The sequence below is a fragment of the Gymnoscopelus braueri genome, assembly GCF_963280865.1.
Source record: "Gymnoscopelus braueri genome assembly, chromosome: 5".
NCBI classification, from domain to species: Eukaryota; Metazoa; Chordata; class Actinopteri; order Myctophiformes; family Myctophidae; genus Gymnoscopelus; species Gymnoscopelus braueri.
This window is the reverse complement of record NC_137606.1, coordinates 26,435,337-26,455,178: the sequence shown is the minus strand read 5'-3', so window position 1 is coordinate 26,455,178 and position 19,842 is coordinate 26,435,337. Positions and strand designations below refer to the sequence as shown.

The window sequence follows — 19,842 nt, the reverse complement described above, 5'->3', positions numbered from 1 at the left end:
GAAATGATTGTTGAAAAAGGTCTTGGAAAATGACACGGGTGGATGAAGTTATGTGATGTCAGATATGAATCATGTTCATAATGAGAACAATCAACAATCATCACAACAAATGGTTTCCACGTGGAGGACTAGACCTGAAACCCACATCTATAAATTAGTATAATCTGCTTTCACTTTAAAACTGCAGATAAATCCCATCCGACAGCTCTCTTTGAGCTCAGTCAACAATAGACAAAATGTACAGGTCATAAACAAAACTTTATTAACAAACCCTTGGTGTTCTGTCCAAGGACAATACAGTAGCTGATCATGATGCATAACATACGTATATTGACAAAATGTCACATAACAAAGTCAAAATCTCAACATTCAGAACTCGGGAAGGCTATTCATCAACAAATCACGCTACATAGCAGACCAGACACTACCTTTTCCTACTAACTTTTCCCAAACATGGAATGCACACATTTGTTGTAGCCATAGCTGCATCATTCTTGTGTCTATAAATTGTTTTACTTCCCATATGGGTGATTGCCATCATGTGCCTATGGTATAAATTGGTACCTCTGCCAAGGTGGTAATATTTTTCACCCCCACCTATCCATTTGCCTGTCGTATCTGTCTGTTAGTAGGATATCTCAAGCAATTACAAACAAATTTGCACAAAACGTGAAAAGGTTGGACCCTTTCCATGGATGGATTTTTCACTCTGATTGGCCTCAAGGGGGTGTGAGCATAGACATATAAAGGTAGACGCCTCATTCGGCTCTGAAGCGTGTGTATCTCGGGCGCGCTTCCTGCTTCCGCAGGGCTGCCGTGTGCGTCACAGACGCGGAAGTTCGGTAGGCCAATCAGAGGCAGGTGGGAGCGGGTTATTTTGTAACCCAGCTTTTAACCCTTTAAGAGGCAGCAGCTGTGCGCAGCATCTAGTTAGTTGGAACTTGGCAAACTCCACACTCTATTTGTGAAATACAAATAAGAGACATGGTCCTTTTTCATATGAAGGTCCATTATTTATTCAGCATTTGAGTCACGGAACACTGTTTGATAAGCTTTAGCCTCTCACACCCAAAACTTAGAATATGTTATCGTTCGATAAGATGTTGTCAAAATAACAATTATTTACGTTCTCTAATTGTGTACTTGTTTAGTAAGTAATGCAGATGTTTAACAATTTGACTCTTGACAGTGTGAAATGTTATACTCAAGATTTAAAGATCTATAAGGGTCCATTTGGTTATCAACTCTCCATCATTTAGCTGGGTACCACCTGGAACCCCCCCAAGGACCACTGGTGGTTCCCGGACCACTGGTTGAGAACCATTGCACTGACAAGTCCCGGAAAAGACGCACTGTGATTGGCCAGTAGTCAACGCACTGTGAGCGCTGTGATTGGCCAGTAGTCACTTTGAGTGACAGATTCCCTGCGGAAGACGGAAGTGCCGCCGTGTATTGCGATACAAGTCGCCCCAATGAACTGCAGAGGCCAATGAGGTATCTATGTTTCTAATATCTATGGGTGTGAGAGTGGACGTGGCCTGTCAAATAAAATGCACATATTTTCTGAACAGTTTAACCGAAGATCACAAAACTTGAAAAAAGGTTTATCATGGGCAAAGAAATAACTGATTAACAGGTCACATGCATCATGAAGTTATATTGGCCAAAAGGAGACATGGTGCCAGAAGCACCACAAGACCGTATAGAATATACATGAACCGCGCCACCCTAGCGGAAGTCTGTGCACTACAGAACACATTTTCTAGTTTGTATATAAATCAGTAATATATAATATTCTCTTTTAAAATGCCAGCCCTTGAAACCCTTTAAAATGCCAGCCCTTAAGAGACACAGCACAGCTCACTCAGCTTGCTCTTCTCACTCTTGTTTCTATACTGTGGCACCTCTCTGGGATGTGTTGTACTTTGAGCCTTATGTCTTCTATAACTCTGGCTTGTCGTAGGGAATTTGGCTTCCTGCTGTTTTCTGCTGTAGACCTGACTTTCCCATCCACTGGGCTTGTTCTGGGGGAGGTTATCAATAAGCTCATAGAGGGTGAAGATGCTAAAAGAGATTTCATCATAGGCTGTCCTGGTGCCACACTCAAACAGGCAGGCGAAGGCGACGACAGGAGGGGCACCAGGGGAGGGCGGTAGTTCCAGATAGGCTAGGTCAGAGTAGGCACTGGGACCCTCGTAGATCACCCAGGGACCACACCAGCTGTCTGGGTCACGGGGGAACAGGCTGAGGTAAACCCCCAGGTCCTTACGTACATTAGGCCATGTTGGATGGGAGTATACCACCCATGTCGGAGTGAGGAAGTTCTGGGGGGACCTAGGATTGGATGACAGATTAGTAGTGATTAGGGTGGATGTAGGGGCCTGGGTTGTTGTGGTAGTTGGGACGGTGGTGCTGATGGATGTGGGAGTGGTTGAGGATTGGATAGAGGGTGTTATGGCGGTGGTGTGTGTGGTTGTGCTATAAGAGGACTCTAGAGCGGAGAGACCCAAGGATCTCCTGTGTTGGGACTGTCCGTGATGAAGAGGGAAAGTAGCTTGGGGATGATGTAAATGTATAGGGGCGGGGAATCCCACGATGCTACCGTGACAACCATTTCGAGGCTCCACAAGCCGCTGCACTAGCTGTCCATTCTGAAACACTGCTCCATCGTCCAGACTGAGAGACTGCACCCTGCAGCCCAGCGGGCTGCGCGCATTACAATACAACACGTTGGACCCATCCTCCTCGTCCACAGACACTACCTGACACTCCACACTCTCTGGACCTGGCACCAGCTCCCCAAACTGCCAGGTGCGTCCGTGGGTGTCGCTGTGGAAACAGAAAGCACGTGGAGTGGTCTGGCAGAACTGGCCGAAGCACTCTTTACAGTCAATGTGGTAGGCGTAGGCTGGAACCAGCAGGCGACCGGACTTCAACTGGATGCCATGGCCAGGTCCCAGAGCAAAAGTAGCCCATTCTGTGGGGTGACGGAGGGGTTATTGTGTGACCGTTGTTTCACATCCATAACATTTATTTTAATTACATTTTTATTTTATTCTATTTTGTATTCTTAATTTTCTCCTTAAATACCTTTTATACCTTTAAATGCCTTTTTTGGAATTGATACTATATTTGCCTTGCCTTGTCTGATATAACTAAATAAAACAACAAGAATTTGATGATTCAAAATAAGGTGATGAAATTACAGCACTATATTCCTTACCTTTAATGGTGTCCCCTATGACCCTCTCGGTGAGGTCATTCACAGGTCCCCAGGTGTCCCCGTGGTCAGTGCTGGACACGTAGCAGAGACGTGTGACATTCTTTCCTGTCGCAAGCTGGTATGCCTCGGAGGTGTGGCCCAGTACAGCGATGAAGAACAGGAAGAGGGTATCTGTGAACTCATCGTACACGGGGCATGGGTTCATGGACCGGTGGCCCGGCAGATAAGCAGTACCCAAAACACGCATGTCGTCCCACTGGGATGCAAGATGAGGCACACGTGATTTAGAAGGGAGGCAATAAATAGGAAGAGTCAAAGAGAGTATTTGGTCAAGACAAAAGCATAGATGGACAAGAGAAAAGGCAAAAAGATAGGGGCAAAGACAAAGGGAAGAAACAATGTTGACCAGCGTAAAACAAAAACTTTTATTAACCATTTACCATTACCATTAACCACAATTTCCTCTTTCGCACATTCAAGACAAAACACAAACACGCAAGCAAGACCAAATCCAAGACCATTATGGGGGCCATATCCTGACCAAAAGGTCGCTACACTAACCTCCACATAGTTTCTATAGAAGGTTCCTTTCCTCATGACCAGCAGGTGAGCCTGGGAGTCAGAGGGGCTGAGTCTCTCCTCACAGAAGGCCAGGAAGGAATTGGAGCGAGGCAGGTAGAGCAGTGCTGGAACTCGGTATGTTATTCCATTAGCCTCCTTATGGAACAGCACCGACCTTGCTGGAAAATGTGCCGATCTCATATTATACTGTTTGTATTTACTGTGGTGTGTGTGTGTGTGTGTGTGTGCGTTTTGGGATGATTCAAAATCCTCAGTGGAGCTGCCACTTCACCAGTGACTGAGAAACTGATGACAAAATGAGAGCCATATCAGCCTATAATGTATGTCCCTGAACTGTATGTAAGAAAGCTTCACTGTGCAGGGGATACAGATGTGATTTTAAGAGATTCCGGCTGGTATTTGATCCACGGCAGCTGAAAGTATAAGAATAGTGTAATGAAGACATAATGTAATTCATCTGTCTGCTGCTGGGTTATCTTGTCTAATGGTCACATGTCAATATAAGATTATTGTTTGGGATTTTAGACATATATGATATTGTGATACCATAAGCGTTGTCTTTTCCTGGTTTAAAAGGCTGCATTACAGTAAAGTGGTGGCATTTTCTTAACTTAGGCCTACTTGACTGATATATTATTTGACTTTACTGGTTATTTTGTAGAAACCTCATTGTGTAAATATTTTGTGAAAGCACCATCCCCACAATATCAATATTGAGGTATTTAGTAAAACAGCATTGTGATATTTGATTTTGTACATATTGCCCAGCCGCAAAATTATAACATGCATTTTTATAGATATATTTCTATGTGACAAATGTTTTCACACATTCAAATGGTTTAATTTACATGTACTATATTCACACATTCCATATCAGTCCTTGCACCATATCCAAGTGAATTACACAATCAAATTCACAGTTCATTTAACTCTGAGTGTACAAATGGTACCAAATGGACACTTACATGTCCATTTGGTTCCATTTATACTCTCAAAGCTAATGAGACACAGGAGTACAGTGTACAACATCCTGAATGTGAATAATAATTTAAAATGTTGGTCTTAATTAGTCTACTGAAACTACTGTACGGAAAGCATTTTTAAGTAATCTAGCCTCAGGTTTGTCTCCACTTTTAAGAAAAAAAAAGACACATCCCAATGTCTACAATGGGTGCTGGATCAAAAACATACATTTCAGATTAGAGCAGAAATGACTGCACACTAAATAGTTCCCATCAAGAGGATTTCACCCAATACAATGATGTGATTTTATGAGCAATAAGCTATTCATAAGACTTCCTTATAGTTAGTTTCCTCTTTTTTAACTGCCAAAACACACAAGAAGGCCACAATCTTTTAGCTGACCCTTTCACTAACCCAACTTTCTTGTAATGTCAGCATGCACTTACAGTTAACCAATGTTCATTGGCAGATAAAGTCTCAACATGTTTCATTAATGAGATACCAATTGATATAGGCATATATGATGATGTATGAGCCAACGACAGTAGAGTTTAATTTTAAAGAACATTTTCAAAATGAGATAACAAAAGTATACTTACAGTTAAGTCTTTTGATGGTGCATGTGAACTGAGATTTGTGAGAATCTATGTGTCAGCATTTGAATACACTTTGGGGTTGAGAGTGTGAGAATGTGTTTGTGCATGTGAATGTGTGTCTGTGTGTGTGTGTGGCCACTATGGCTTGCCCTGTCCCCTATTCAGTGTTGCTGTATGGGGTGTTGTTCAGTGACCCAGAAATGGACCACACTCATCAGATCTGCAGCTTTGAATGAATCAGCAAGATGGAAACCATTGTGCAACACTAATTTACAACACAGAGAGAGAGAGAGAGAGAGAGAGAGAGAGAGAGAGAGAGAGAGAGAGAGAGAGAGAGAGAGAGAGAGAGAGAGAGAGAGAGAGAGAGTGTGTGTGTGTGTGTGTGTGTGTGTGTGTGTGTGTGTGTGTGTGTGTGTGTGTGTGTGTGTGTGTGTGTGTGTGTGTGTGTGTGTGCGTGCGTGCGTGCGTGCGTGCGTGCGTGCGTGCGTGCGTGTGTGTGTCTGTCTTCTTGTTCTGCCAGGAAACTTCTGGTGCAATTATTTGCCCATCATTGTCTCCTCTCTGTGCTGTATGTATGATTTCCTGAATGTTTTGGTTCTAAACTTGCAGAAGGAGGCGGCTTGTAGACTACTACAGTGGTTCTCAACCTGTGGGTCATGATTTGGGGGGGTGCCGGGTTGGGGAGGGGTCCAGATGATAGTGACGTGACAATTTAAGGACTTTTAAGATCTTTTTAATACCTCAAGAAAAAAAAGAAAAAGACCAAATACTGCATCAAAGTAATCAACAAACTACATACATTGGCCAAATTGTCAAATAATATAAGAAAGAGGCCAAAATTGTGAAAATAGCCGATCTACAAGCTCACATGTGAGCTGCTATTGCGTTGAGATATGCTATTTTCACAATATTTATCTGTGGAACTAAGTCAAACAAAATGGGGGATCCCCAGTTCAAATATGATACTTCAATAAATACAATAAAAAAGATACACAAAAAATCCTTTTCTCAAAAATACATAAACATATGAGCGATATCGATATGCCTACATTATCTCAGTTTACTCCTATCTGTGGAGACGACCAGTTTATACCTGCTAAAAAAGATGCCGGTTTTAAGTTGTGGCATATCAAAGGTATTCAGAAAATAATGGACCTCTAAGTAGACGGAGTTATGCTCTCATTTGAACATTTGTGTCGGAGATATCAGATCCCTAAAAAACGTATTATTTACAGTTAAAAAAAATTATGTCATCAAAATGTGAACAGATAATGTATGCACCACCCCTATCAACACTTGAGAAAACATTAAACTCAAAGGGGAGATGACACATACATAGGCCTATCTACAGTATATATTACAATCTGTTAGTTGAATAATATAGTACTGATTCGACAACTGATAAATTAAATGTTTGGAAATTAGACATTCAAGAAGACATTGATGACACTGAGTGGAAACAGGCATGTTTAAAAGCGCAAAAGCAGACAATAATACAAGGTTTAAATTACTCCAATATAAATGGTTAATGAGAATGTATATAACTCCTGTCAAACTCCATCACATGTCCGCTAGTATTCCAGATGTCTGTACTGAATGTTTAACTGAGAAAGGTATGTTATTTCATTGTATGTGGGAGTGTCCCAAGATGCAGATATTTTGGAAAGAAGTCTGTCTGTCAGGAATCTTTAAAACTACAGTTCCTCTAAGTGCTAAACTCTGTATACTTGGAATATATCCAAAGAACTTTACACAAACAACAAACCAGACTAAAATCTTGGACTTTGGACTCAAGCCAGGAGAGTTGTTGCGCTATGTTGGAAAAATGTGGATGCCCCAACATTAAGGATGCACAGGGAACTTATATGAGCTGTATTGGTCCGGAAAGACTAACATAATATAGTTAGGGGTAAGCAGAATGAGTTTGTCCAGCTTGGGAAACACACATGAATGTTATGGCGATCATTACTTAAAGGGATATTTCTTATATTAACTTTTGCTCATTTTATCGTCTACTCAGGCTTTTGTGAGCCCCCCAGACCGTTTTTAAGTTGCTTGATTCATTATTTATATATTTGATATTGATTTTATCAGACACGCCCCCTTCCTATACAAACCCATTGTAACTTCAAACTCAATTTTTAACCCGTTAGATTCATCAAAAACACCCGTCCTTGGCTCTGGTGACTCACCCTGCCCTCCTAATACGCGAGGGGGCCGTGTTTTTTCGATAACTTTTTTCATTTATTTTTAATATTTTTTTTGGAAAATGAAAAAATTAAATACATTAAAAAAATTAAATAAAATAAATGAAAAAAGTTATCAAAAAAACACGGCCCCCTCACGCATTAGGAGGGCAGGGTGAGTCATCAGAACCAAGGACGGGTGTTTTTGATGAATCTAACGGGTTAAAATGGAGTTTGAAGTTATAATGGGTTTGTATAGGAAGGGGGCGTGTCTGATAAAATGAATATCAAATATCTAAATACTAAATCTAGCAACTTATAAACTGTCTGGGGGGCTCACAAAAGCCTGAATAGACGATAAAATGACCAAAAGTTTTTTTGAAAGTGAAATATCCCTTTAAGAGAAAAGGAAACTGAAAACTATATTTCATATGGTAAAGAAAGTGTAAACAATGTGATTTATTTTAATTTATTTATCATTATTATTATTTTTTTAAATATTTTTTTTTACTATGAAAATACTTCAATAAATAAATTGTACAACAAGTGTGTGTGTGTGTGTGTGTGTGTGTGTGTGTGTGTGTGTGTGTGTGTGTGTGTGTGTGCGCGCGTGCGTGTGCGCGTGCGTGTGCGTGTGCGTGTGCGTGTGTGTGTGTGTGTGTGTGTGTGTGTGTGTGTGTCTGCCTGTCTGTCTGGAACCTGGAAAAGGGACAAGCCTGGTGACGTCAGAGAGTGTGGGGGAGACACACCTACGAGCCACAGCATAGATATATATAAAGGCTAGATGACTCACCCGCGCTGCTGGCCAATGGAGTACGACGTTGCCACATGGCGGCCATCTTGAAACAGTCATTCATAACATTATGTCTATGGTGCATATACTTTAAAATAACCATAGCGTGCTCAATTTTCATCCGATTTTCAAACGGTTTGGTGTTTTGTAAACACCAAAGATGTAATAAAATTATAAAATAATAAAATAAAATAAAAAATAAAAAAACATGATTATAATTATAAGTATGCAGTATCATAACTACATCTTTGGTGTTTACAACACACCAAACCGTTTGAAAATCAGATGAAAATTGAGCACGCTATGGTTATTTCAAAGTATATGCACCATAGACATAATGTTATGAATGACTGTTTCAAGATGGCCGCGGTTGAGCTACGCTTGCGCCGCCCCCTTGAGCCATCTAGCCTTTATATATATCTATGAGCCACAGCGTCATGTACAGCGCACGTCATCTATGTGCGACGTACCACATTTGTACATCGCCGTACGTTGGTGTCGCGCGTAGAAAATAGACGACATTCAAGCTCACAACGCGTAGCGCATGCAAGGCGTTGTGTGCTTGTAGATCTGCTCATTTCAGTGCGCGACACCGCTTTACGACGGAGCATATCACGCTATCAGGTCTCACATGGCAGCCGGGGGAGTGTTTTGACGGCTTTAGCGAAGGTAATGCAAAATGCTAATAACATAACAAGATACTGTTTATAATGTAAAAGCATAGCACGTTTTTTGCTATCTTATTATTGATATTACAGCTGTGTCGCTGAACAATCTATCTTGAACACTGGTGTAAAGCAATTAAGTACATTTACTTATTTATTTAAAATCCTCTTAGCAGACCTTGTATTGAACTGTACTTTCCTGTGTTTTTTTTTTGCAAACTGCTAATAAAGTTAGCCATGGTTCACATGACGCTTGGTATGACAGTCATGTTTCAGGGCTACTAATAAAGTATACAATCAATCAATCAGTCAAAAACTCAAGTACTGTACATAAGTAAGATTTTAAGGTATTTATTACTTGCCATTTTCCAATACTTTTACTTCTACTCCTCTACTACATCTCAAAGGCAAATATTTTACATTTACTCCACTATTATTATTTGACAACTTTAGTTACCTTGTAGATTTTGATTATTATTACAAAACATACATTACCCACATAGCTGTGACACATTGTGAGCTTGTAGATCAGCTATTTTCAAAAGATTTGTATACATTTGAAAACTTGTGAAATGGGACATTCTCCATAATGAGTACTTTCTACTTTTGGTACTTTAAGTACATTTTAATACCAATACTTTTGTACTTTTACTCAAGTACATTTTGAATTCTGGACTTTTACTTGTAACAGAGTATTTATACATTGCGGTATTAATACTTTTACTTAAATATAGAAATGTAGTACTTTTTCCACCACTGTTGAGGTTTGACAGCTTAGCTGACCAAATTACGTTACTATGTTATTGCAAGATACTCTGAACACGTATTCTCCAGACAATATTCTTTGAATGAAATCTTGTTTAATGAAGTCATAATGTTGCTATCTGAACTTTTAACTGCCTGTCTCGATAGCCGATCGAGTTTGCCACATTTAAAAACGTATTTTTGATTTCATTTTCTAAATAAGTGTGTGTGTGTATGCTATTTGTTACAGTAATATCATTTGAGATGCTTAAAACATCAGGTAAAGCGCAAGGTAACCCTCTGATCAGGTCATTGTAGGGGCGTCGGCTATCATATTCAAAAGACAAACTCTAATATGGTATGACTGTGACAATCTGCTTTAGCCTATTAGGATTTTATTGTTATCTCAAACCCTAGGTCATCATGGCCAGGCACAGGCAGTGGTGTGAGGGACACTCCACCTCCGTACTCTGTGTTGGGGCTGCCGGAGGCCCAGAGGGTCTCCTGGCCTCTGGATCTGAGGGCGGAGAAGTAACGCTGTGGCACCAAGAAGGAACCATCGTAGGGCATCTCACCTTGCCTGGAGAAGAGGACAACACAAGTCTGGTGTTCTCACCTGCAGCCTCGGGGCTTTTGTACGTGTCTCACGGCGAGACGGTGAGTGTGCTTGACCCGCGGAACTTCAAGGGGATCGTAGAGGATTTCCATGGTGCAGGAGAGGAGGAGATCAATGCGTTGGCGCTGAATGAGACGGGCTCTTCCATGGCAGTGGCTGATGACTCCGGGGCAGTGAGAGTGCTGGAGCTACCAGGGGGGAAAGTCTGCAGGACCCTCCGTAGACACACCAACATCTGCTCTTCAGTGGCCTTCCGGCCTCACAGGCCCAACAACCTCGTCTCTGCTGGACTGGATATGCAGGTGAGAGATTATCACTTGTGACTGTTGTGAAATCAATGATGGTTAGTTGTATGGTGTCACTGTCACACTCCTAAATGCCCAAAATTACATTTGCAGGTGATGCTGTGGGGTCTGCAGAAAACCCGCCCCCTTTGGACCCTCAACCTACAGGAAGTCACAGAGGAGGAAGAGGAACATCAGCAGAAGGCTGGTCAGCTGTTCAACCCTCCTCTGGTCCACTGTGTTTCTGTGGCCAGTTGTGGGAATGTTGTGGCTTGTGCAGCCGAGGATGGGCGAGTGCATCTGATACGAGTCGGCAGTGGCTCTAAACTCGAACAGCAGGGGGCATTCAAGGCACACAGTCAGGGAGCATCGCAGGCCCACTTTGTTAGTTTCCTCTCCCACCCATACTGGCTTGCCACAGGCGGGAATGACGGCCAGGTTTCCCTGTGGGACCTTAGCCAGAATCCAGTTGTCGTCCCAGAGGAGAAGTCCAAGCCGCAACCACCAGCAGGCCACCGAAGGAAAGCCAGAGGCAAGGCAAAGGCCAAACAGCCGTCCCAGGGTAAAGCCAAGACCCCATCTAAGGTCCAGCTAGAGGAAAAAGAAACTGAGAAGGAAGAAGAGGATGAAAAAGGAGAGCGGGGGGAGGAGGAGGAGGAAACCGCGATAGTGGAGGGTCACAGTGCTGATCAGTCATCAGCCTCAGACAGAGTGCTGAAGTCTGGGCCCAGACTCACTTTCAGCCATGGGGACAAGGTGAACTGGGTGTGTCCTGCTCTGCTGAAAGGAGAGCCCAGTCTAGTGGTAGCAGATCAGAGCTCCAGTTTGACTATCTACCCCCTATCTGTGCTATAGCTCCAGCCACATACCGTATTTTGTATGAGACAGACATTTTGAATACATTGTTTGTAAGCTGCCTGGTAGTTGGGTCATTTTCACCGTGGAGAGCAGAGGTTCGTTTCTCAGAGGATTTGTTATCTATGAAGGTTATAACAAATTGTGCCCCCATGCCCCTTGCAAAAATGTGGGCAAAATTCGTGAGAACCCTATGTCATAGACCACAGAAGTGATGGTTGACCTTGGATGCCAAGTAATGGCTGTCTTCTTTGGTGGAAAGTGCACAGCACACCTTGAGCAAGAAGGTTGTCTGCCCCACCTGAATCTGCTACCAAACTTCACTGTCATAGAGCATACCTGCATGCAGGACACTCCGCTGCTCTTGTGAAAGATATGGGCTACCATGTACTACTGTCTGTGGCATGGGGGCTCACGGAAGTGCTGGAAATGACTCAACTAAGGTGTTTATGAAATGCTTCAAGACAAGATAAACCTTTATTGATCCCAGAGGGAAAATTCAGGGGTCATAGAAACAGCATTTAATGCACTCTTGATTTGAGATTTTTCAGAGTTGGCGTTCAGCTGAAGGGTGGCCAGTTCTGGCCACAAGAGGCATGACAGAACTGCCTCTTGTTTTTCCATTAGGTCTGAACAGTGGACGAGAATTAATCTTAGTCAAATAAGGCCCTGTCCAATATATAGACAGTAATATTGGGCTAGCTGTTATACCTTCAGGCACATATCACATTTCACATAATGAATTTCATGTTATTTTCATTCAACTCAATATTGAGGGGTATAACTTTTTGCTGGTCTTGTTTTACAGCTTTATCTGGGTATATGGTTTGGGGGGAGTTTGTTTCTGTAATACTATCACATTATTTGTACATGCCAAAGAAAATGAATTTGCCATAGTTAACTTAAATGAGTGCTTTGTACTCATGTCCTGAACTCATACATAAAGAAGTTATTGGTTACTGAGATGGTTGAAACTAATAACTGCTTGATAAAGCAAATATTTGTCCTTGTGCCTGAAAAACTGTGCAGCTGTTACCATACAGTATTTTAAAATGATTTGAATCGGCAACAATACTGGTAGCCCCCTGAACATTACTAAACCATGGGTCTATTCCACGAAACCTGGATTAGGGATAAACCGGGTTTAATCGGCTATCCTGCCTTAAATTATCCAGGAATCGGTTTCATGAAAGCTGAGTTAGCTCGGCAGATTAACTTAGCCAGTAAACCTGGATATGTTTATCCATGATCCTGTTTCACAAAAGAAATTTTAAGCAATCCTGCCTTAGTTACCATGGCAATTTAGCTGTGAAGTTAGCCTGGTCCGGACCAGGCTAACAGCCAAGCTTTATTAATCCAGTGCCTTGTTCTTCAAGTTTTGTGAAATAGCTGTTAGTCCAATGACTCCAATCATAAACCAATGAGTTTTTCCACACTTATTCAATTCTTATGCGAAAATCGAAGATCTACAAGCCCGAAATGTTTTTGTCTTATGGCGGCCGGGGGTCCCCGGACCCCCGTGGACCCCCGGACCCCCGTATACCCCGGACCTCTGTTGGGGGTCAACGGGGGTCCGGGAGTACACGGGGGGCCGGGTACTCCCGGACCCCCGTTGACCCCCGGCCGCCTAAAGGCAAGCTTTTCACTTGTAGATCTTCGATTTTAGAAATTAGAAATTGGAAAATTATTCTAAGTGTGTAATTATAATTCCAACATTCACTTAAACTCCTGTTTAAGCCTAACTGAATTATATATTTATGGATTTGTATATAAATTAATTGCGTATTTTTGGACAACTTCTGCATTTAATTTGTCTGCAATACTTTGCCACGCTTTCTCCCTGGATCTATATTTATTGCGGCTGTGTTTCCTCTCTTGCTTATTATACATTTTACTTCCTTGTATGATTTCATGAGCTGCTGCAGTGCTGCTGTTCAGCCACAGAGAAGAACGCCGCTCTGGTTTTGGGCTCCATGATTGGTCAAGTTCAAGGATTCTGCTATCGACTTTCATGGTCTTTTATAGGAATATGTGAACTCACATTCAGCCTGGTTTAACGATCCTGGCTCGACAAACCTCTCCTTCTCAGCCCGGCTTGGCGTTTGTGGAACTGAATAAACCACCTTTCAAACCAGGATAATTTAATTCCGCTTTCGTGGAATAGACCCCAGACCAAGTGTATTCTTTATAATTAAGGGTGCATTTGCATAAAACATGCATGAAGTAAGACTCACCATTATGTGTAAACCTTTTATTTACAATCTGATGAACAAAAACTAAATGGCTACCAAAAATGTATACATTCATTCATGTACTGTGTTCAGTCCACAACACTCTGTCAAGGGAAAATGTAGCTCTATAAAAATGAAAAAGGCACAGAGCTGACTGAAATGCAAACAGCTGCTGATTAAATGCAATGTGCGTATGTGTTGAACCACATAGTTCAGAGCTGGGACAGGGCTCATGGGATTAAGTAAATATGGCTGAAAAGGCCTATGATCCATTTTATTTACATCTTGCCAATATAGTTACTGTGAAGTTATCATCAGTAGTCACTTCACGGAGTTTAAATTATCTTAATCCTGTGTGATTTATGTGGCAGAATTCATCTCATCCCAGACCTGTGCCTAAATTCCTCAGACACGGAGATGGGAGCTGATTTTACAGCTTAGCCAGGCTCCTCTCGAGACTGGTGATGTCTGCGTCCCCTTCCTCGCCTTTGGTACCACGTGCACTGCACTCCAGGAACTCCACCTTCATGGGCAGCTGATTGAACTCAAAGTCCTTTCCCTTCTTCCCCAGATGCACGCTGCCACCAACAATACCATCCTGAGAGCTCAGGACTGCTGAGCGAGTCACTCTCAATGTGTTCCTTTGAGACAAGAATAAAAATTGTAGTTGTGTCAAAGCTACAATCTGTAAATTGTATGCCTCTCCTGGAAGAGAGGTAATTGCAGTGATGTCCGAATTACAATAAAGATGGCAGTAGTGTGAATTCTGCTTCAAATAACTATTGACATGGTCAACCAATCGATGTCCTGACCAACACGGGTAAAACATTCTCAATGGAAGAAAAGGGAGGCCACCTCCAACTATTGCAGATGTGCTGGTTATATGGGAATAGATTGGTTAAATCCCAGATTGTAGCTCAAGTTATTTGATTAATTCCCCAATAAATGGGGATAGGGCAATAATGTGGAAAGAAATATAACCATATATAGTAATATATAATGGTCCATTCAAAAATACTTATTCTACCAGTGTGTTCCTCTTGTCTAGCCTCATCACTTGCACTACCATTTAAATACTGAAAACTTAAAGTTAAAAAATAAAAGTACACTTAAAGCTGCACTATAACTTTCCTGTTCTACCCTGGATTTGAACCTGGGTTTCATGTGAAAGTGCTGACATTTTTTTTATCACTGAGCTAATAGAGGTTGCCTGCTTGCTCTGGGGAGAAATTGAATTTTGACCTTCAGGTCAAAATTTGTGTGTGTCAAACCAGAAACAGGATTGTGTCTAAGGTCGTGTCCAACATAGACTAAGACACAGGATCTAAATGTCTCAACAAGAGCAGAAAATAGAGCTTTAAGTAACTTACATTTCTTTCTCCAGCTGTTGTTGAATCAGTTTGGCTGATTTAGCCATTGTGATATCTATAAAAATAGGAACACAGAAGATGTAAATTAAAGGGATACTTCACTTTCACATAAAATAAACATTAAAAATATATATTAAAAAAAATTGAAAGAAGTTATGGCAAAATTAAGGCCCCCTCACACATTAGTAGGACACTCTAATGCGTGAGGGGGCCATGAATTTTCCATTACTTTTTTCATTTATTTTTAATATATTTTTTAAATGTTTCCCCGACCCGGAAGTGAAGTATCCCTTTAAGCCATTATGCATATACTGTACACCAAAGTGGATTATAGGGTTATTTAAAAAAAGAGAGGCTTCACCTTGTTTGTTGCATACTACAATAAGAGTGGGAGCATTCCTGGATATCACAGTGTCCGTCAACAAAGAGTAAAGGAACTCTGCCACATCTCTTACTTCCTTCTGGAAGATGGCGCTGTCTACCACAAACACAAAGGCTCTGTGGGGGCAGAAGAGAGACTAAATATGTCAATGCAAGAAAGAAGTCTAGACTGACAAATGTTAAGTAGGGCTGTGCAATTAACCGAAAATATATATCGAAACCGATTTAGAACCAATAACCGAGACAGTCATGTAGGTTAATCGAATAATTGAGAAGCAGTTTTTCCCACCTTGTATATCAATGAATTTGTCAGAAAAAAATACTAAATCAATTAGTCTCATTAACCACTTAACCCTGCATTATACAATGGCGGTGTACAATTTTTTTGGAAAAAGACGATCTATAAACTCATAACGTGTTGCATCACGATGCATTGTGAGCTTGCCCTGTAGATCTAGTTTCACTATTTATTTTTATCATACATTAATCATAATCGAGGCATAAGTTTGAAATGATTGCGATACTGATTTGAAGTCATATCGCCCAGCCCAAACCTTGTTAGTCATTTCTTCCCTACCTTGCTGCAGACTTGAACTTCTCCAAGTACTGAGGACGAAGGCTGTCGTGACCTGGGAGGTCTATCAGGGTCCATGTGCTGCCCTGCACACATCATTTGACAGACAAATTATGAGCAAAGTTAAAAAGCCATTTTATGAGTCAATACTTCACCGCAACTTAATGAGTTTGAACTCCCAATCATCCTTACTTACTCTGTCGTTTTTGGCTTTGTAGGGAGCACTGCTGTCAGTGATGGAGGTATGCGTTCTCTTGAAATTCCCTGACAGCAGCTAAAGAAATACAATTTCACAATCATGGTTAATGTATGTTTTGTATTAAGAATCTGTCACTAATGAGCTGTCACATAATTGTCCTGGAGTAAACAGTACAATGTTTCCCTCTGAGATATACAGTGCCTTGCGAATGTATTCACCCCCCTTCACTTTTTTCCACATTCCTCTGACTTGTCTCCCAGTTCCTGCTGCTAAAAAATATTCCCACAGCATGATGCTGCGACCACCATGCTTCCCTGTAGGGATGGTGTTGGCCAGGTGATGAGCGATGCCTGGTTTTGTCCAGACATTACACTTTGCTTTGAGGCCAAAGAGTTCAATCTTGGTTTCAACAGACCAGAGAATTTTTAGGTGCCTTTTGGCAAACTCCAAATGGGCTCTCATGTGCCTTTTACTGAGGATTGCATTTGCATTTACGAATGATGGAGATCACTGTTTGTTGGGACCTTCAATGCTGCGGAAAGTTTTTTGGTAACCTTCCCCAGATCTGTGCCTCGATACAATACTGTCTCAGAGGTCTACAGACAATTCCTTTGACTTCATGGCTTGTTTATGCTCCGACATGCAATGTTAACTGTGGGACCTTTATTGAGACATGTGTGCGCGCCTTTCTAAATTATGTCAAATCAATTTAATAATTTACCATAGACTCCAATGAACTTATAGGAACATCTCAAGGATGAGCAGTGGAAACATGAGGCACCTCAGCTAAATTTTGAGTGTCATAGCAAAGGGTGTGAATACTTATGCACATGTGATTTTGCATTTTTTAATACATTTGCAACAAAAAAAAAATGTGTCATTATATGTTATAGTGTGGAGATTTTTGTGTATATATTTGTTTAATTTAATCCATTTTTAATAAGGCTGTAACATAACAAAATGTGGAAAAAGTGAAGGGGGGTGTAGTAGAGTAGAAGTATAAAACATTTTGAAATATTAAAAAAAAAAGTAAAACTACCTCAAATTGACTTTAGTACAGTACTTGAGTAAATGTACTTAGTTACTTTCCACCACTGACAATCACTAATGTCGTAGGCACTGTACAAGTGGGGTAAAAGACCATTACTATGTCAAAAGTCATCAACAAACTATACTATAAAAACTGGCCAAACATTGGCCAAATTGTCAAATAATAATAAGAAAGAGGCAAACATTGTGAAAATAGACGATCTACAAGCTCACAATATTTATCTGTAGAACCGAGTCAACCTAAATGTAATGCCTCAACTCATACAGTCCCCAGTTCAATTATGATTATATTGGGGGGGTCACAGCCTGAAAAGGTTGAGAACCACTGTTCTAGCAGTCCATGTGCCAACAACAGAGATATAATAAACTCACCCGACTGAACAGCAGGGTCTTTCCAGAATCACACAATCCAACCAACAGCACAGCACTGCGCACTGTTTTACTGCTGAGGAAGTACTTCAGGAAAACTGAAAAGGGACAGGGATCAGTGATCAATAGAAAACCAGCTCCATGTTGTCCAACATTATGCTATTAGCAATCAGTGGTGGAAAAAGTACTACATTTGTTTACTTAAGTAAAAGGATCAATACTGCAATGTAGAAATACTCTGTTACAAGTAAAAGTCCGGTAATCAACATTTACTTGAGTAGAAGTACAATAGTATTGGTATCAAAATGTACTTAGAGTACCAAAAGTAGAAAGTACTCATTATGCAGAATATCCAATTAAATAAATAAAAATAGCAGATCTACAAGCTCACAATGCGTTGCATCAGCTATTTTCAAATGGCCAAAATGTATATAGGGCTGAAGTGGGTAATGTATGTTTTGTAATAATAATCAAAATCTACAAAGTAACTAAAGTTTTCAAATAATTGTAGTGCAGTAACAACAGTATATAATATTTGCCTATGAGATGTAGTGGAGTAGAAATAAGTACTGAAAATTGGAAATAGTCCAGTAAAGTAAAAAAAATACAGTAAAATAAAGTACAGTCCTGTACTTAGTTACTTTACACCACTGCTAAATAGCTGGTTTAGCAACAGGAATGAGACAGTGCAACTGACAGCTGTTGGATGTGTTGTTGTTAGCCAACAACCACCTGGTTAATTCCGTTATAGCAATGAACCTGTATGTTATTAGAGTAAAACGTCATCTGCTACTGAAATATCTTTATCCACAACACAGGCTCATGACATTTGTATAAATTGTTTAATTAGAAAAATGTATTTTGTGGTACACAGGAATTTGACATGGTCGCTAAGCTAGCTACAGTAGCTACTAGCTAAGCTACATCCAAATAGGGCTCTAACGCTAACTCTATGGTCTAACGTTACTGGCTCTCTAACGTTCAGTGGTGTAAAGTAACTGAGTAAATTCCTTCAGTAAAGCAAAAAAAATACCTCAAAATTGTACTTGAGTATTTCCCATTTTCAATACTTTTACCATCTACTCCACTACATCTCTGAGGAAAATATTGAACTTTTACTTCACTACAATTATTTGAAAACTTCAATTACTAGTTACTTTGTAGATTTTGATTACAAAACATACATTTACCACTTTACAGCCCTATTTAAACGTTGGCTATTTTCAAATGATTTTTATACATTTTAGACATATGATAACTTGTGAAACTGGACATTCTGCATAGTGAGTACTTTTACTATTGGCACTTTAAGTATATTTTGATACCAATACTTTTGTACTTTTAAGTACAAGTACAAGTCAATTTTTATTACCGGATTCATATCATTTATTTCTGCATTAAAGTATTGATACTTTTACTTAAGTAAAACATTCGAGTACTTTTTCCACCACTGCTAGCTCTCTAACGTTAGCCATCAACACTGTTAGCCTGTGCGCTAACAGCTAAACACAAGCTCTCTGCTTAGTTACCAAAAGTGATGACAACAGCGGCAAAAGCAACGATGATCGCAACGAGAAACACTGGATCCTGGTCCTCCAGCTCCTGTCGCAGGGATTCCAAGTACTTTTCAAACGGGCTTTCTGCCACCTCGGTGTCTGCTGCTTCATCCATGGTTCCTGGGTCTGTTATACTCTCTGCCTTCATCTTTGAGTGTGTGTGAGGCGAGCTGTCACACTAACCTACAGAGCTAGCTATCGATCGTGTTTCTAGAAGAAGTAGGACACGTGTGCTTTCTTGTTGGCATACAGGAGTTTGAACAGCAGGGGGCAGTGTGGCTCTGTACCGTGACCGACCGTGACACTTGTATTGTCATCAGGCCTGCCTAACACCCTACTGTGAGAATCAAGGAGGTTTTCTTTATTATTATTAGTGACCCCCAAACGGGGGGTCTGGGGGTACTCCCCCCGAAACTTTTTAGCAGAGTCGATGTAATTTCCTGTGGTCTGGTGAATTTGGGGAGTTTGGTCATTTTATCAGGCTTGCCTTACTAGCATTGGAAAATGATAGGTACATTTTGAAATTTCATCCATTAAAAAGCGAAAAGTAGGACTACCGAAATTGATTTGATGAGTGAAGCAATTAAAGACCCATCTTTTAAAAT

The 19,842-nt window shown here is 40.8% G+C and overlaps 3 protein-coding genes across 4 annotated transcripts; 1 reads left to right on the top strand and 2 right to left on the bottom strand.

The window, feature by feature from the left end:
• Positions 1-1,526: 1,526 nt before the first annotated feature.
• On the bottom strand, positions 1,527-5,529 carry neu4 (sialidase 4). Its single transcript, XM_080429665.1, has 4 exons — positions 5,368-5,529; positions 3,785-4,218; positions 3,224-3,479; positions 1,527-2,977 (listed from the first exon to the last, which is right to left on the bottom strand). Exons 2-4 carry the CDS (start codon positions 3,983-3,985, stop codon positions 1,842-1,844), a joined length of 1,593 nt encoding a protein of 530 aa, XP_080285791.1. The 5' UTR covers positions 3,986-4,218; positions 5,368-5,529; the 3' UTR covers positions 1,527-1,841.
• A 3,354-nt stretch (positions 5,530-8,883) lies between these two features.
• Positions 8,884-13,049, top strand: wdr53 (WD repeat domain 53). Of its 2 annotated transcripts, XM_080427990.1 has the most exons (3): positions 8,884-9,012; positions 10,170-10,670; positions 10,767-13,049. In XM_080427990.1, the coding sequence occupies exons 2-3, from the start codon at positions 10,176-10,178 to the stop codon at positions 11,505-11,507; spliced, it is 1,236 nt and encodes a 411-aa protein (XP_080284116.1). In that variant the 5' UTR covers positions 8,884-9,012; positions 10,170-10,175; the 3' UTR covers positions 11,508-13,049. The 2 variants fall into 2 exon arrangements, with proteins under 2 accessions (XP_080284116.1, XP_080284117.1); XM_080427991.1 differs by lacking the exon at positions 8,884-9,012 and having other exon boundaries at positions 10,148-10,670.
• Positions 13,050-13,743: 694 nt separating this feature from the next.
• On the bottom strand, positions 13,744-19,463 carry srprb (SRP receptor subunit beta). The gene is made up of 7 exons (XM_080427993.1): positions 19,211-19,463; positions 17,685-17,779; positions 16,260-16,337; positions 16,067-16,149; positions 15,470-15,606; positions 15,109-15,163; positions 13,744-14,379 (listed from the first exon to the last, which is right to left on the bottom strand). Exons 1-7 carry the CDS (start codon positions 19,383-19,385, stop codon positions 14,169-14,171), a joined length of 834 nt encoding a protein of 277 aa, XP_080284119.1. The 5' UTR covers positions 19,386-19,463; the 3' UTR covers positions 13,744-14,168.
• Positions 19,464-19,842: the final 379 nt, after the last annotated feature.

Coding starts and splice junctions, on each gene's coding strand:
- neu4 (XM_080429665.1), bottom strand. CDS start 3,985: ATGAGATCGGCACATTTTCCAGCAAGGTCGGTGCTGTTCCATAAGGAG. Junction 3,480..3,784: donor TCTATAGAAACTATGTGGAG/GTTAGTGTAGCG, acceptor CTTGCATCCCAG/TGGGACGACATGCGTGTTTT. Junction 2,978..3,223: donor CATAGGGGACACCATTAAAG/GTAAGGAATATA, acceptor GTCACCCCACAG/AATGGGCTACTTTTGCTCTG.
- wdr53 (XM_080427990.1), top strand. CDS start 10,176: ATGGCCAGGCACAGGCAGTGGTGTGAGGGACACTCCACCTCCGTACTC. Junction 10,671..10,766: donor CTGCTGGACTGGATATGCAG/GTGAGAGATTAT, acceptor TTACATTTGCAG/GTGATGCTGTGGGGTCTGCA.
- srprb (XM_080427993.1), bottom strand. CDS start 19,385: ATGAAGGCAGAGAGTATAACAGACCCAGGAACCATGGATGAAGCAGCA. Junction 15,607..16,066: donor AAGTTCAAGTCTGCAGCAAG/GTAGGGAAGAAA, acceptor CTGCCCCCACAG/AGCCTTTGTGTTTGTGGTAG. Junction 15,164..15,469: donor TGTAGTATGCAACAAACAAG/GTGAAGCCTCTC, acceptor CTATTTTTATAG/ATATCACAATGGCTAAATCA.